The 15884-nt window shown below is 40.4% G+C and overlaps 1 protein-coding gene across 4 annotated transcripts in view; it reads left to right on the forward strand.

Moving 5' to 3' along the window:
- Positions 1 to 15884, forward strand: part of PLCE1 (phospholipase C epsilon 1) — a 361223-nt gene that overhangs the window by 274807 nt on the left and 70532 nt on the right. For all 4 annotated transcript variants that reach the window (XM_043926636.1, XM_043926638.1, XM_043926637.1 and 1 more), the window contains one exon: positions 8259 to 8934. In XM_043926636.1, coding sequence (XP_043782571.1) covers positions 8259 to 8934 — 676 coding nt within the window. The remainder of the gene's footprint in view (positions 1 to 8258; positions 8935 to 15884) is intronic.

Genomic DNA, 15884 nt, shown 5'->3' on the forward strand with positions numbered 1-15884 from the left:
GTCCTTGGGGTCGCAAAGAGTTGTGGGCATGACTTAGTGACTTTCACTTCACTTCCCTTCACTTTTGGTTGAGACTCAGAGACCAGGCCTCTGAGTTTTTCTTTACCATCTTTTTCCTTTTGACTAGGTTTCCTTCAAGTAATAAATTTCATACCTCATACCATCACCTCTTTTGAAATCATTATTTCCAATTCTCTGCTTGTTCCTTTGTCCCCTCCCTAATCGTTTTATCATCTACATTCTAAGATCACTGCTTTTCTACTTCCCGTTTTCTAGACTGCACTTGTAAGCACTCTTAGAAGGGGAAAAGAAGCACAAAATTGCAAATATTTCTTTTACAAAACCCAAGAAGTCAGGTTGAAATCCTCACGTTGAAATTTATGTACTTCAGTACTGGTAAATTTTCTTACCTCACATGATGGCTATTTTGAAAAGAACCACTGAACACACAAGATGAGGGTGGGGGTGTTTAATAGAATTCACTGAAACCAGATCAGCAAGCACTATTTCCAGGACCATTTGCCAGGACTTGGGAATCCATTTCTGATCCGGAGTCCTGCATTAAAATATCCAGTACAGGGCTGTGTGTGAAAAAGGGATTTTCAGATCTCAAAACCCACGGGAACTGTGCTTTGTTGTTGATTTTGCTGAAACAAAGACTCTGTAAACAGTAACCTCCAGCCCCTTTCCTATGGCAGCCACCAACCCTGTGAAAATTACATCAGAGAAAGAAGGGATGACCTCATGGTCATTTGGTTCACCCAACCTGTAGGGTGTCTAATAATTCTTCTCAAAGATCTCAGCTGCTCCTGCCAGAACACCCACTCAAAACATTGACAGAAACCCCAGAAAGATGGTCATAAGAAATTCAAGACCTCAGCAGGAAAGGAACAGGGCTGAAATAATCTCAAGACATCAGTGAGATCTTAAGGGCATCAACTTATCATCTCCGTGTACAGTTGAGAAAGTGGTGCCTAGAGAAGTGAAGTCACTTCCCTAAGTGGTGCCTAGCAGAGCTGGGTTATGAGCCTGACCACGTGATCAACCACAGGGCAGGCTGTTTCCTCTTGCAGTGTTGAAGGCATTTCTTGTCACTGTGGAACCCTCAACTTCTTTTTATTCCTAGTTCCTATAGATTAGGAACATCTAAATTCTAAAAGTAGCCCAGTTACATTTCATATGACCTATAAAGCTCATTAAAAATGACTTTTCAAATTTACCACTATGAAGAATAAATAAGTTTTGCTTGTGTGAGTGTAAGTCATGAAGGCATAAGAGTAGCATATGGCACCATTGTAGGAAAATGGAAATTAAGAATATTTAGGTGTATAGAGAAGAGTGTTGGGTGCTATAGGAGCCACAAGTTCTTATTACCAACATTGTCCACCCTCTCTAAAATACTTCTTAAGGATTATTCCATTTGGAGAAGTTGGATATAAGCAGATAACAAGTTCAGGCAGAACCTTAGAAGGGAGGCTGTTTGGGATGATTCAGAACTCAAAGCTTGCAGTCACATTGTATGGGACTGTATGTTGGCCCCACCACTTACTATTTGTGTCACCTGGGTAGGTGACTTAATCTTGCTCTTGTGCTGTGCTTAGTCACTCAGTCGAGTCTGATTCTTTGCAACCACATGGACTGTAGCCCACCAGGGTCCTCTGTCCATGGGATTCTCCAGGCAAGAATACTGGAGTGGGTTGCCATGCCCTCCTCCAGGGGATCTTCCCAACCCAGGGATCAAACCCAGGGCTTCTGCATTGCAGGCAGATTCTTTACCTTCTAAGCCACCAGGGAAGCCTACTAAGCCTCAATTTTATAATCTGTAAAGTGGGAATGATTATAATGCTTTATTTATAAGGTTGTTGTAAGGATTATGTGAGAGGATACATGTAAAATAAGGAATTTTGCATTATAAAGGCATATAAATGGTGGCTGTTGTAATTAACGCTTACCATCACAAATAGCGGAGACCTTAAGGTATGGGCACCTGTGGCAACAGTCACCATCTGAGAAGCAGCCCTCAGTCACCCTGCCCTTCTTTATGGGAGAACACAGAGTATGCGCTGCTCTCCCATCCCAACAACCTCAGACACTTCCCTGAAAGATGACCCCACAAGGATAGAAATAAGAAAGCTAAACGTGAGTTCCTTTGCTGTGCATCTGAAACTATCACAACATTGTTAATCAACTATACTCCAATACAAAATAAAAAGTTTTTTAAAAAGCTAAGCATAAGGAAATAGAGCATCTGAGAAAAGATCATAGATACCAGGACTTGCCACGTATACACATGCACACTTATGTGCACACATGAAATAATAAAATGATAGGAAACCAGACACTTATTCTCCATGAAGGATGGTGCAGCGTTATAAACACCAACCTCACAACATCCTTTAGGGACACCTGACTGCCTCCGCCCAGCCAAGAGCTTAACACTATCTCCTCCTGCCCCATGGCTGGCTCTGTTAGGGGCTTCTGGGACTGGGGATACCCAGGACCCCTTCTCTTTCTCTTTTTTCTTGTCTGCTTGCCAGTACACAAGACCCAGTCCTGCTTCTATTACCTTAACAAAGAAAGCCATTTCCCCCGTCTGCACAACATTCAAGGGCTTCCCAGGTGGCTCAGTGGTAAAGAATCCGCCTGACAATTCAGGAGTCAGGGGTTTGATCCCTGGGTTTGAAGATCCCCTGGAGGAAGAAATGGCAACTCACTCTAGTATTCTTGCCAGATTAATTCCGTAGACAAAGGAGCCTGGCGGGCTATAGTCCGTGGGCTCAGAAAGAGACAGACTGGAGCAACTGAGCATGCTTGCACAACGTTCAGTTTAAGCTTGTTTATCGCTTGAATCCCAGCATGAAACTTGGACACCATTTTTACAAAGAAGCAGTGTCTGTTTGGGTGGCTGTGTTTTAGGATATTGACTTTGCACACAAACTGGGCCATACTACTAGTATTTGACATGCTATTATTTATCAAGAGCCTACTTTTAAAGGAACACTGTTTTAAATACTTTACATTTAAATTAGTTAATCCTCACAGTGATTCTGTTTCGCTCAAGATCTCACATTTAGCAGGGCCAGAATTTAACCTCAGGCAGGCTGGCTTTAAAGTCCTTGCATTATGCAGCTATAATTTAGAAGCTGCCTATGGCTGAAGAAAGTGCTAAGTTAATTAAAAGCAAGAATTTGCCAGAAGCAAAGTTGAAGCTCTCAATTTTATTACAGGGTACAGCTATAGCAAGTCCTTTGGAAAAAGTGCACCTTTTCATGTCTTACAAAATTAAATTTAGGCTTATCACTTGATGAATCATGTTTATATAATCCATTTAACTCTGCAGGAGTAACAAAATGTTATGAAAAAAGTTAGTGCCAAGTCGCTTCAGTCATGTCGGACTCTTTGCAACCCTGTGGACTATAGCCCACCAGATTCCTCTGTCCATGGGATTTCCCCAGACAAGAATACTGGAGTGGGTTGCCGTGCCCTCCTCCAGGGGATCTTCCTGAGTCTCTCGTGTCTCCTCCATTGGCAGATGAGTTCTTTACCACTGGTGCCACCTGGGAAGCCTGATAAGTAGCCCACTTTTCCCCTAATGTAAGATCTTCAGGGATTTCCCTGGTGGTCCAGTGGCTAAGACTCCACGCTCCCAGTTCAGGGGGCCGAGGTTCAATCCCTGGTCAGAGAACTAGAGTCCACATGCTGCATCTAAGAGTTCAAATGCCACAACTGAAAGATCCCTCATGCCACAATGAACATCAAAGGTCCCATGTCCCCAACTAAGACCTAGTGCAGCCAAGTAAATAAATATTTTAAAAATAAATATTTTTTAAAATGAGTTATATTTTTAAACAGATTTTCATCATGGAACATTAGAAAGGTATTTACCTGTCAATTTATAGTTTCTAACTGAAGGATGCTTCAGAACCTCTTCAGAGGTTGAATATAAACTTTCCTTCTCTTTTTACTTCTTGGTCCTCTCCTTAAGGCATATGACCTAAATTTGACTAGGTAGGTTTTTTTTGCCAGTACCCCATCTTTGATGCCACTTGGTTCCTGAGTAACTCTTTAAGTCCCACCTAATTCCTTTTTGTAAACCCACAGAAACTTGTCTCCTGAGAGAATCAGGCACAGAAGTGCATAAAATTCACTATATGATGTAAGAGACAAAGCTACTAGTTTCCTTCTTAAAGTGATCTTACTTTATTACAACTGCCAATTTTATCTTGGGCATTAGTCCCTAGAAGAGGAATTATTAACACCTAACATTAGTTCTTTTGTGTCTAAAATAGAACTGATGCTAAGAAAGATAGTGTCCATTCTCTCCCAGCTTACATCATAGCTGAGCAGTTGAAACAGGCTCCAGAAAAGCCTCATAATTTTTCTTTTCCAGATACGACTTTTCATAATGCCTATAGTTTTTCACTGGAAAATATTTGATTTAGCTCAGAACTCAAATTAAATGGAATATGGAAAACACCATTTCTCTTGCTAAATTAAAACCAGAAGTTTTATGTCCAAATCAACATATGTTACATTTCATGGGTATTGATACTCTCCAATTGAATCATTTTTGCTCTTAGGGGGAAAAAAAAAAAACACCAGCAAGCAGTGTGACAGGGAGAACGTGGAAATGGTCCCAGAGAAAGGAAATAAAAAGATTAAAGAACTTGGATGTGGCCCTGAGGAAAGCCCCTCTAGAGGAACAGCTGGACTGATTTAGCCTAGAGAAAAGGAAGTGGGAAGAAGAAGAGGCAGGATAAAACCTTGATCTTTTTTATGTTTAATTATAGTCATGTACTTTACTGAGCCAGAGTCTGTGCTGAATCACTTACCAGTATTATCTTATTTGAGCTTCACCATTACTCTCTGAAAGTGGGTATTGTCTTTTTGCCATTAGCAGATGAGTAAAGTGAGGGTCAGAGAGGTTGAGTGATTTGACTAGATCACACAGTGAAGAGGTAATAGAGTCTAACATTAAACCCAAAGTGAATAGAGGCTGTGCCCCTAACCACCTTGCTACATATATGTGTAGAATGGACAGAAGTATTATGTAAGAGAACCTGAGTGTTGGTTTCCCACTGTTACTGAGAGAAATTTCAGAGAGACTGTGATAATTTAAATACAAAAGATTTTCTTCCTTTCTCATTCTTTCTTCACTTTTTATGGTGAGATGTAACATTAAGAAAAGTGCGTTAAAAAGAATGGATTTGCACCTAGAACTCAGATCTTGATTTCTAATAAGTCTTCAGTGAAAGAAAGCAAACCTCCTTGGAAAGAAGACTGCTTCTAGGACTGGGGCAGGAAATATACAAGATGAGCCTGGAGTATCTTGTGCCAGAAAAAGTAAATAAGTGCTGAGAAAAAAAAACTAAAACAATAATGAGGTTATATCAAAGATGCACAAGAGCCAACGGAAAGTTATATTCTGTTGGCCAAAGCTGGAGCAATTTGAGTAACAAAATAAAATAGTATTAGATTATAACCCAAGTAAGTAAGTGAAAATCGCTCAGTTGTGTCCGACTCTGCAACCCCATGGACTGTAGCCTGCCAGTTTCCCCTGTCCATGGAATTCTCCAGGCAAGAATACTGGAGTGGGTAGCCATTCTTTTCTCCAGGGAATCTTCCCAACTCATGGATCAAACCCAAGTCTCCTGCAATGAAGGCAGATTCTTTACCGTCTGAACTACCAGAGAAGCTTTGATTATAACCCAAAGTATTACATAAATATTCACAAGTCCATGTATGTAAGTGATAACAAAGCAAACACATGGGGGAGAAGAGACAAATTTCTCATGCAGAATTCCAAATAACTTGTGTGGATACTCTGACCTCTAGAAGGTAGAGCAGACTCACCTTTCCTTATGTGTGGGCTGTACACAGTGACTTCCTTCCAAAGGGGACAATGTAGAAAGGAGGTTGTTTTTTTTAAGTAACTTTAAGTGGACACTGTAAAGTGGACACTGACTAGCACTACCTCAGCCAGGTCAGCATCAACAGCATAAGCCCTGTTGATAGTATGTTCCCTGGATATGATGTGACAAGAATGGCACTTTGCCTCCGTGGTCTTCCTCCCCAGAACCCAGAGCACCAGAATAATTATGAGAAAATTATCAGGCAAATTCTAATTGTTTGTCATTCTACAAAATTCCTGACCACTGTTCCTCAAAACTGTCAAAATCATAAAATCAAGAAAAATCTGAGAAACCATGACATAAAGAAATATGAAGGTTAAATGTAATATGGGCTCCTGGATATAATCCTGCAACAGAAAAGGGAAATGGGTAAAAAACTAAAGAAATCTAAACAAAGTATGTGCTGTGCTGTGCTAAGTCACTCAGTCGTGTCCGACTCTTCGCAACCCCATGGACTGCAGCCCACCAGGCTCCTCTGTCCTTGGGGATTCTCTAGGCAAGAATACTGGGGTGGGTTGCCATGCCCTCCTCCAGGGGATATTCCCAACCCAGGGTTCCGACTCAGGTCTCCCGCATTGCAGGTGGCTTCTTTACTGTCTGAGGAACACAGAGAAGGGCATCCTTAGGTGGACTTGAACCACCAATCTTCCAGTTAACAGGCAAAGGTGATAATGCCACCAATCACGCCACAAAGACTAATACAAATACTAAACAAAGTATAAGACCAGTACTAATACTAAGCAAAGTATGGGCTTTAATAAATAGTAGTGTTTTGTGGTATTGGTTCATGAATTGTGTCAAATACACCACCCTAATGTAAGATGTTAATATAATAGGAAAAACGGTATATGGGGTATGCTATCTTTGCAATTTCTCTCCTAATCAAAAACTATTCTGAAAAATTTTTTTAAACTAATGTTTTTGAATAGTTTCAAGTGAGTGTGTGTGTAGCTACCATCCATTATCAGTACCCATAAACCCCTTTTTTCCTGTCTGTTATGTCACCACCTTTCCCCATAAAGAAAAATTCACTGCTGTGAATATTGTGATAATACATTCTGTTTTTCTTTATAATTTTACCACTTTATGCTTCTCTAAACAATATAGTATAATTTTTCCTTTTTTGAAATTTACATTAATGTAATCACGCAATATGTATGTCTGTATGTCCTGCTTAAGATTTGTCTGTGTTGTTGCAGGTGGTTAACCATTGCATGTTTACTTTCGTGGCTGTGCAGGCTGGTGTTATATGAATACATCAAATTTTATTTATATATTTGATTGTTGCTGGACGTTTGGGTGGTTTCCAGTGTTTCCAGTGTGGATTATTTGAAAAGGATCTTCTGCTCATCAGATTTGTGAGATTTCTTGTGGATTTCTTTTCTTTCTTAAGAATATCTGTTTATGTGAGGCATGGAAGAAGAACATTTTCCTGTTTGAAAGCAGGAGTGGAATCTTGCTTAGGGACCAGGATCTAGACCGAGAGTCTGAGAAGCCCAAGGCCGCTTCTCAGACCTTGCCAAGAGGCTGTCAGCTGCCCAAGTGTCTCAAGGTGATGGGAATATCCCTTCCTAGGGATGTATGGACCAATTCCTCAATTTTACCCACCCCTTTGCTAGTGATTTCTGTGGATCAAGCAGTGAAAAGCCTTGACCTTAGGAACAGTTTCTCATGCTTTGAAGAGAATGAGTCTCTCTTAGGCACATTCCTACCAAAGTAGCCAAATAGAAGAAAGAGAGTCAGGCAGACCAAATTCCTGCCTTAGGTAGGTCTCTTCTGAGCTGGGTAACCTGGAGCCAGTTACTCACCCCTCCTGAACCTCAGTTCCCCCATAGATTAAAAAAATATGTATACTTGTGGCTGATTCATGTTGATATATTGCAGGAGCCAACACAATATTATAAAACAATTATCCTCCAGTTTAAAAAAATTTTAAAAATAATAATAAAACTTACTTTGCAAATAGGTCATATTAATTGCAAAAATGTATGTATTTAACACAAGAGGAAAGACTAATAATGAAAATTGTTGTTTACATTAAAAATACAATAATATAGTAGTTCCTTTATTCAACCTGCTCCAGTACTCCTGCTTGGAAAACTCCATGGACAGAGGAGCCTGCGGGCTACAGTCCATGGGGCCTCAAAGCCTATGGTCAGACATGTTGTTAAATATAAGGTTTTATAATACCGCTATACAAAATCACTCTGACTTGTAGCATTTTATGTTTCCTATGCTAATTTGAATTTATAATGGAATGAAAAATGATGCCAGTGTCAGTGAAAGATTTTTGTTGTCCTTACTTCTGATTATAAGACAGATCAAATTTGTAATTCTTTCTATCAGGTTTATAATTGGAGATTTGTTGGATTCCGAAAATGACATCTTTGAGCAGCCCAAAGAATGGGACTCTCATGGATCGGAAGAGCCACAGAAAGCCTTTGACCATGGGACAGAGCTCATCCCATGGTACGTGCTGTCCATCCAAGCTGATGTGCACCAGTTCCTGTTGCAGGGGGCCACAGTCATCCACTATGATCAGGACACGCACCTCTCTGCCCGCTGCTTCCTCCAGCTTCAGCCTGACAATAGCACCTTGACCTGGATAAAACCCACCACTGCTTCCCCAGCCAGTGCTAAAGCAAAACTTGGTGTGCTCAGTAACACGTCTGAGCCTGGCAAATTCCCGTTACTGGGCAATGCTGGATTAAGTGGCCTGGTGGAGGGGATCTTGGATCTGTTTGCAGCAAAGGCTGTGTACATGGGACACCCTAACATTGATATACACACTGTGTGTGTTCAGAACAAATTGAGTAACATGTCTCTCTCAGAGACTGGTGTGACACTGCTCTACGGGCTGCAGACCACGGACAATAGATTATTGCACTTTGTGGCACCAAAGCACACAGCTAAAATGCTCTTCAGTGGATTGTTGGAGCTCACTAGAGCTGTGAGGAAGATGAGGAAGTTCCCTGACCAAAGACAGCAGTGGCTGCGGAAACAGTACGTCAGCCTCTACCAGGTAAGGGGAAAGGGATGCAGCCTTCCCTGTCTCCTCGGTAGTATAATTCTCCAGATTTATCTTGTAAAAACACACTGGACAACTAGACCACCAAGGTTCATTTTCCCAGCTCTGACAACTGTCTGCCTGAGTGATGTTGAACAGCTTTTACTTAACCTCTCTGTGCCTTAGTTTCTTATCTATAAAGTGAGAAAAATAATGATATTATTCATATTGTCCAAAGGGTGACTGTGAGGCTTAACTGAGTTAATATGTGTAAAGCCATAATGTAAATTCATATGTATAAAGCATAGTGTCTGGCTCAAAGTAGGTCCTATTATTATTTTGTATGAAAATAGTGACTTCACACATCTGGAAAGAAACAAGTTAATATAAGCATTTTCACTTAAAGTGAAAATAGAAAGCATTGTAATCTGAATGCTTTTATGCTAATTAGGGACTAGCTGATGTGTTGGAAATCTTCACTTTGGAAACCGAAATCCTATTTCATCTTCTAATGTGCTCCATGACTCTCAGAGAGTTCTTTGATTTACTGTGTATTGCTGCCAAACTGTAGAACTTGTAAGCTTAAAAGAAACATTCCCAAATGTGAGATAGTCACAACTAGAGTTTTTCCAAACCTCATTTGTAGTGGCAACAGCCCTTAGGAGGCAGCTTAAACTGAGTGATTTTTTTGTTAACCCTGAAGTATCAGGATCCCTGGGTTGGGAAGATCCCCGGAGAAGGAAATGGCAACCCACTCCTGTATTCGCCTGGAAAATTTCATGGACAAAGGAACCTGGCGTGCTATACAATCCATGGGGTCACAAAAAGTCAGACATGGCTGAGCAACTGAGCACACACACACGTATCAGGTACTTTGACCCTCCAGCCAAAGGTACACCAGCACTGGGTTGGATGAGGTGGTGAGAAGAGACACAGTGTAGCTAGAGCCACATGCTTATGGAGGAAGGAGGGCAGAGATTGCTTGGAAATTGAGTCATAAACCCCACTACAAGGTGACACTATTGGTGGGATTGTCAAATGAGTTGTAGAGTATTCAGTTTTTCTTTGCTATGTTTTTGTGTCTTGAGTAAGTGAAAGTAGCTCAGTTGTGTCCGACTCTTTGAGACCCCATGGACTATACAGTCCATGGAATTCTCTAGCCTAGAATACTGGAGTGGGTAGCCCTTCCCTTCTCCAGGGGATCTTCCCAGCCCAGGGACTGAACCTAGGTCTCCCACATTGCAGACAGATTCTTTACTAGCTGAGCCACAAGGGAAACCCTTTTCTATGTTATGGGGGACGAATTATCTTTTGTAGTGTCACAGAACAAATACCACTGTGACTTAAATTACTCAAAGGATTGATTTTCGTGTACTTTTCATAGTTCTAACATGTTTCTGACAATTTAAAACATTTTCTGCTCTGGAATGTTAGTAGAGTCACATGTGTAAAACCCCTTCTTTCCCCTTTCCCCACATCCATACAGTACTTAATGAGTAGAGATCATATCCTGAAGAACTCAATTAATTAATAAGCACTTAGGCCTATATACATGATTATGCTGCACTGCACAAAGCCAGTTTTAGTTAACTCATCTAAAATGGAAACCAAGGGACCTCTCTGGTGGTCCAGTGGCTAAGATGCCTTGCTCCCCCAATACAGGGGGCCCAGGTTCTATCCCTGGTCACAGAACTAGATCCCACATTCCACAACTAAAGATCCCACATGATGCAACTAAGACCTGGCACAGCCAAATAAATAAATATTTTTTGAAATAAAATGGAAACCAAAATGCTTGCTTCCTGTCTACTGCACAGGGAGCTCTCAGTGGTGCCGGCTGCTTGGAAGGAAGGTCTCCAGGAGCTATTATGAGTATTGGTTTTCAATTACAGTCATTCCTCAGCCTTCTACAGTCATGAAAATGCATTCAGTCTGGTCATGAACCAAAGTCTTTGGGCTCAATTACAGTCACTGTCACAAAACCTATGTGGTTTATTTGCTCCATGTGTTTCCTTCCCAGTCTTACAAAGTAACTGAATTAACATGTAAAGTCTGCTTAGTTTCTCATTACTAAGTTCACAGTACTGTACTGTGGCTCAGATGGTAAAGAATCTGCCTGCAATGCAGGAGACCCGAGTTGGATCCCTGGGTCAGGAAGATCCACTGGAGAAGGGCATGGCTACCCACTCCAGTACAGGAGCCCAGGGGGCTATAGTCCATGGGGTCGCAAAGAGTCGGATACAACCGAGCAACTAACACACAGCACCAAGTTTCTCATTTACCCTGGCAACGTTCAGTTTATGCTGAGGGGGCACCAGATGAGACCACAGACAATGGATGAGAAAAGGTGCTGCTGGAGCTGAGACAGAGGAAGTGACTTGGAGTTGACTTGGTCTTACGCAGTTATAACCACAGCTATATCCCTCCCTTTCTCTCCACCCCCATCCTTCCACCCCTGTGAGGAACCAAGCTGTCACAGTGTAAGGGCAAAAAGCCTCCATATACCTCAGTCACTTCTGAAAACATAGATGGCATTCATCCTCAAAACAACATACTACACAAGCTGCCTAAGACAGACAACAGTCTTAGACACTCAAGATTTCTTTCTTCCTTTTTTTTTTTAAGTGAAAAAGGTCAATGGACTACTCATTTTTCCATCATATAGACCAGTTCCCAAATTGTATCACGGGATATTAAAAAGATGCTAATTTGGCACTTGGAGAACAAAAGGTCAAATAGGTATCATTCTAAATGCCCCCTTGGTGATTTATAATACAGCTTAGCAATGTATGACAAAAATAAATAAATAAATTAATTAATTAATTAAAAAAAAAAAAAAACTCTGAGAAGTCCCAAAGTACAAAAGAAATTTTTAAACGTATCTACAAACTAAAGAAACGTATGGAAGATCTTGATTTCTTCCAAACTTCCTCTAACAGCCATATAAGAATATTTCTTTATCCCCAATTTAGGAAGAGCTTATATAGAAAATAATCTTCCTAACATCCGAGTCCTCTTCTGTGATAAATGTTTGCAGTGTTACTTTCAAGTACAAGTATTTTAGTGCTAGTGAATATAAACTAAGCTAATGAAAATAGTAGTAAGAGATAAAGCAAAAGACAAGAAAAAATAGTGACTTCTGTTTTTGTTTGTTTGGTTTTGGGGGGGGTCTCTGCTCTGAGTCTTTGTTGCAGTGCATGGGCTTCTCATGTTTCCAAGCATGAGCTCTGGAGCCTGTAAGCTCAGTAGTTGTGGCATGGACTTTGTTCCCCCAAGTCATGTGGGATCTTAGTTCCCTGGGCTTGAACCCGAGTCCTCTGCATTGAAAGACAGATTCTTAACCCCTAGACCACCAGGGAATTCCCAATAGTGATATTTGTAACAAAGCCTAGGGATACAAGAAATTTTTAAAAAGCAAACTGTGCAGAAATTTGATATGGGATGTGGAAGAAAGGTTGGTATCATGAGCTTTGGCTCAAAGTTATGGGCAGGGCTTAAGAACTCATATATTTGGAAAGATTTCTGGGAAGCTGAGGAGGTTATACACAGGATTATCAGTAAACTTCTTTGTAAGCAACAGAAACAGATTCTGGCTATCTCCAAGGAAAAAAGTGGGGCATCTATTTAAAGAGTTAGATTGTTTTAAGTCTTTAAGGTATCATATGCAAAGATATGCCAAGTTAAAAGTACATGAATTTTTAAAAAAATATGTATTTATTTAGCTCCATGGGTCTTAGTTGTGGCACTCAGGATCTTAGACCTTTGTTGCTGCATGCTGGATCCTTAGTCTTGGGATGCAGGATCTTTTCATTGTGGCTTGCAAACTCTTAGTTACAGCATGTGGGATCTAGTTCCCTGACCAGGGACTGAACCCAGGCCCCCCGCAATGGGAGTGTGGAGTCTTAACCAATGGACCACCAGGGAAGTCCCAAAAGTACATGCATACTTTTTAAGGAGTCAATTTCCTAATTCTCAGTGTTCACATGAACCATTTTCTAAAACTGAGAATGTACCTTCACTTGCTATAGCCCAAATTTAAAATAGAAGGTACATCTTTCATCCATCCCAAACAAGTTTATTGTTTTGTGTAAAACAAAAGGAAGATTCAAAGTACATTTTAGTTCCCAGAAAGTCTCCTTTAAAGATTAAACAAAGGCATCCTGCCTTTTACAGGCCTAAAATATTTCCATTAATAGTAAAGCTTGGCCCATGTTAGGATGTTCTGAATTTATGAAAACCAAAGCAGTAGAGGCTGATTCTTTTATATGTACATGGTAATGGGTCTATTAAATTTTATTAAAGATTTTATTTTTTAGAGCATTTTTAGGTTTATTATAAAATTGAAAGGAAAGTACAGAGATTTCCCATAAACCTCCTGTCCCCACACATACATGGCTCCCCCGTTATCAACATCACTAACAAGTATGATACATTTTTTACAAAGGATCAGTTCAGTTCAGTTCAGTCACTCAGTTGTATCCGACTCTTTACGACCCCATGGACTGCAGCATGCCAGGCCTCCCTGTCCATCACTAACTCCCGGAGCTTAGTCAAACTCATGTCCATTGAGTCAGTGATGCCATCCAACCATCTCATCCTCTGTTATCCCTTTCTCCTCCCACTTTCAATCTTTCCCAGCATCAGGGTCTTTTCCAAGGAGTCAGTTCTTCACATCAGGTGGCCAAAGCTTTAGCATCAGTCCTTCCAGTGGATATTCAGGACTGATTTCCTTTAGGATTGACTGCTTGGATCTCCTTGCAGTCCACGGGACTCTCAAGAGTCTTCTCCAACACCACAGTTCAGAAGCATCAATTCTTTGGTGCTCAGCTTTCTTTATAGTCCAACTCGCACATCCATACATGACTACTGGAAAAACCATAGCTTTGACTAGACATCCTTTTACAAAGGATGAACCTACGTTAACATGTCGTAATTTCCCAAAGTCCGTAGTTTACCTTAGAGTTCACTCTTGGTGCTGTACATTCTATGGGCTTGTACAAATATAATATACTGACATATATCCCTCACTACAATACCATATGGAGCATTTTTGCTGCCCTAAATATCCTGTGTGCTCTGCCTGTTCATCTTGCTCCCACTCCATCCCACTCTCTCCTAGCCCCTGCAACCACTGATCTTCTTATTGTCTCCATAGTTTTGCCTTTTCCAGATGTTATATAGTGGGAATCATAGAATATGTAGCCTTCTCAGATCAGTTTCTTTCACTTAGTCATATGCATTTAAGTTTTCCCCCATGTCTGCTTGTGGCTCGATAGTTCATTTCTTTTTATTACTGAGTGAAGTTTGATTGTCTTAGTGAACCACAGTTTATTCATTCATTCACCTACTAAAGGATTTCTTGGTTGCTTCCAAGTTTTGGCAATTATGAATGAAGCAAGTGTAAGTATCCATGTTCAGGTTTTGGTATAGATACAAGTTTCCAACTCATTTGGGTAAATATCAAGGAGTGTGATTGCTGAATCATACAGTAAAAGTGTGTTTAGTTTTGTAAGAAACTGCCTTCTAACATGGCTGTAACATTTTTCATTCGCACCAGCAGCAAATGAGAGTCCCTATTGCTCTGCATCCTCACCAGCATTTGGTGTTGTCAGTGTTCTCAATTTTGGCCATTCTAATAGGTGTGCAGTTGTACCTCATTGTCTTATTTCACATTTCTCTGATGACATATGACGTGGAACATCTTTTCATATGCTTATTTGCCATCTGCTTATATTCTTTGGTGAGGTGTCTATCAAATTCTTTGACCTATTTTTTGATTGAGTCGTTTGTTTTCTTATTGTTGAGTTTTAAATTTTTTTTGTACATTTTGGATAACAGACCTTTATCAGACATTTCTTCTCAAATATTTCCTCCCAGCCCGTGGCTTGTCTTCTAACTTTCTTGACCATGTCTTTTGCAGAGAAGAGCTTTTAAATTTTAATGAAGTGGTCTACTCTGTTTAAGCATTAGGTTTAATGTTTAAAGATGTATTAGTTAAAACCCATAGATAAAATTTTACAGAATTTTTTTGTAATCAGAGTATGTTATGCAATAAGGTAGTTAAAAATCAGCTTATGAAGTTGTGTCACTTTGCAGTCAGTTTGGTGACTTGTTAGCAGGAACTCTCTCCAGCAGATCTGCACCAGGTGGAATCATCTCCAGCCATTTTCACTCTTTGTATCACTCCATTCAAGATTCATTTTCCAGGGGTGGAGGTTTTTTTAACTTTTTATTTTGTATTGGGATATAGCCAATTAGCAACCAGTGTTGTGACAGTTTCAGGTGAATAGCAAAGGGACTCAGCCATATGTATACATGTATCCATCCTCCCCCAAATTCCCCTCCCATTCAGGCTGCCTCATAACATTGAGCTGTACTGTAGGACCTTGTTGATTATTATTCATTTTAAATATAGTAGTGTGTACATGTCAGGGATGGTGACTTTGATTGGCTTATTTGGGTCCTATACCAACCATTGGTCAAGGGAGGATGTTCCCCACTGACTGATAGACCCAAGACTGTATCCAGTGACAAGAGATAAAGTAAACTTGGGTATGGTTAAAGAAAAGAAAAATGACCCGCACTGGGAAGACCCAGAGGAATCGGGTGGAGAGGGAGGTGGGAGGGGGGATCGGGATGGGGAATACGTGTAAATCTATGGCTGATTCATATCAATGTATGACCAAAAAAATAAAAATTAAAAGAAAAAAAAAAGACAAAAAAAAAAAAGAAAAATGACCCACAGACAGGCATAAATCACAGATATTCAGGACAGAAGGTCACCAAAAGGTTTCGTCACACATTATTCAAAAGATCACCAAGTAGCCAATTCACTAAGCATCCTGGGATCCGTAATGGGATTCAGGAAGTAGGAGGTCACAACTCAAGTCATCAAATCAGATAGTCATTGAACATTAGGAACAAGCACAGACATGAAGGCGCAAACACACTCACATGCACACACG

This window comes from Cervus elaphus, chromosome 15 (genome assembly GCF_910594005.1).
Source record: "Cervus elaphus chromosome 15, mCerEla1.1, whole genome shotgun sequence".
Taxonomy (NCBI): Eukaryota; Metazoa; Chordata; class Mammalia; order Artiodactyla; family Cervidae; genus Cervus; species Cervus elaphus.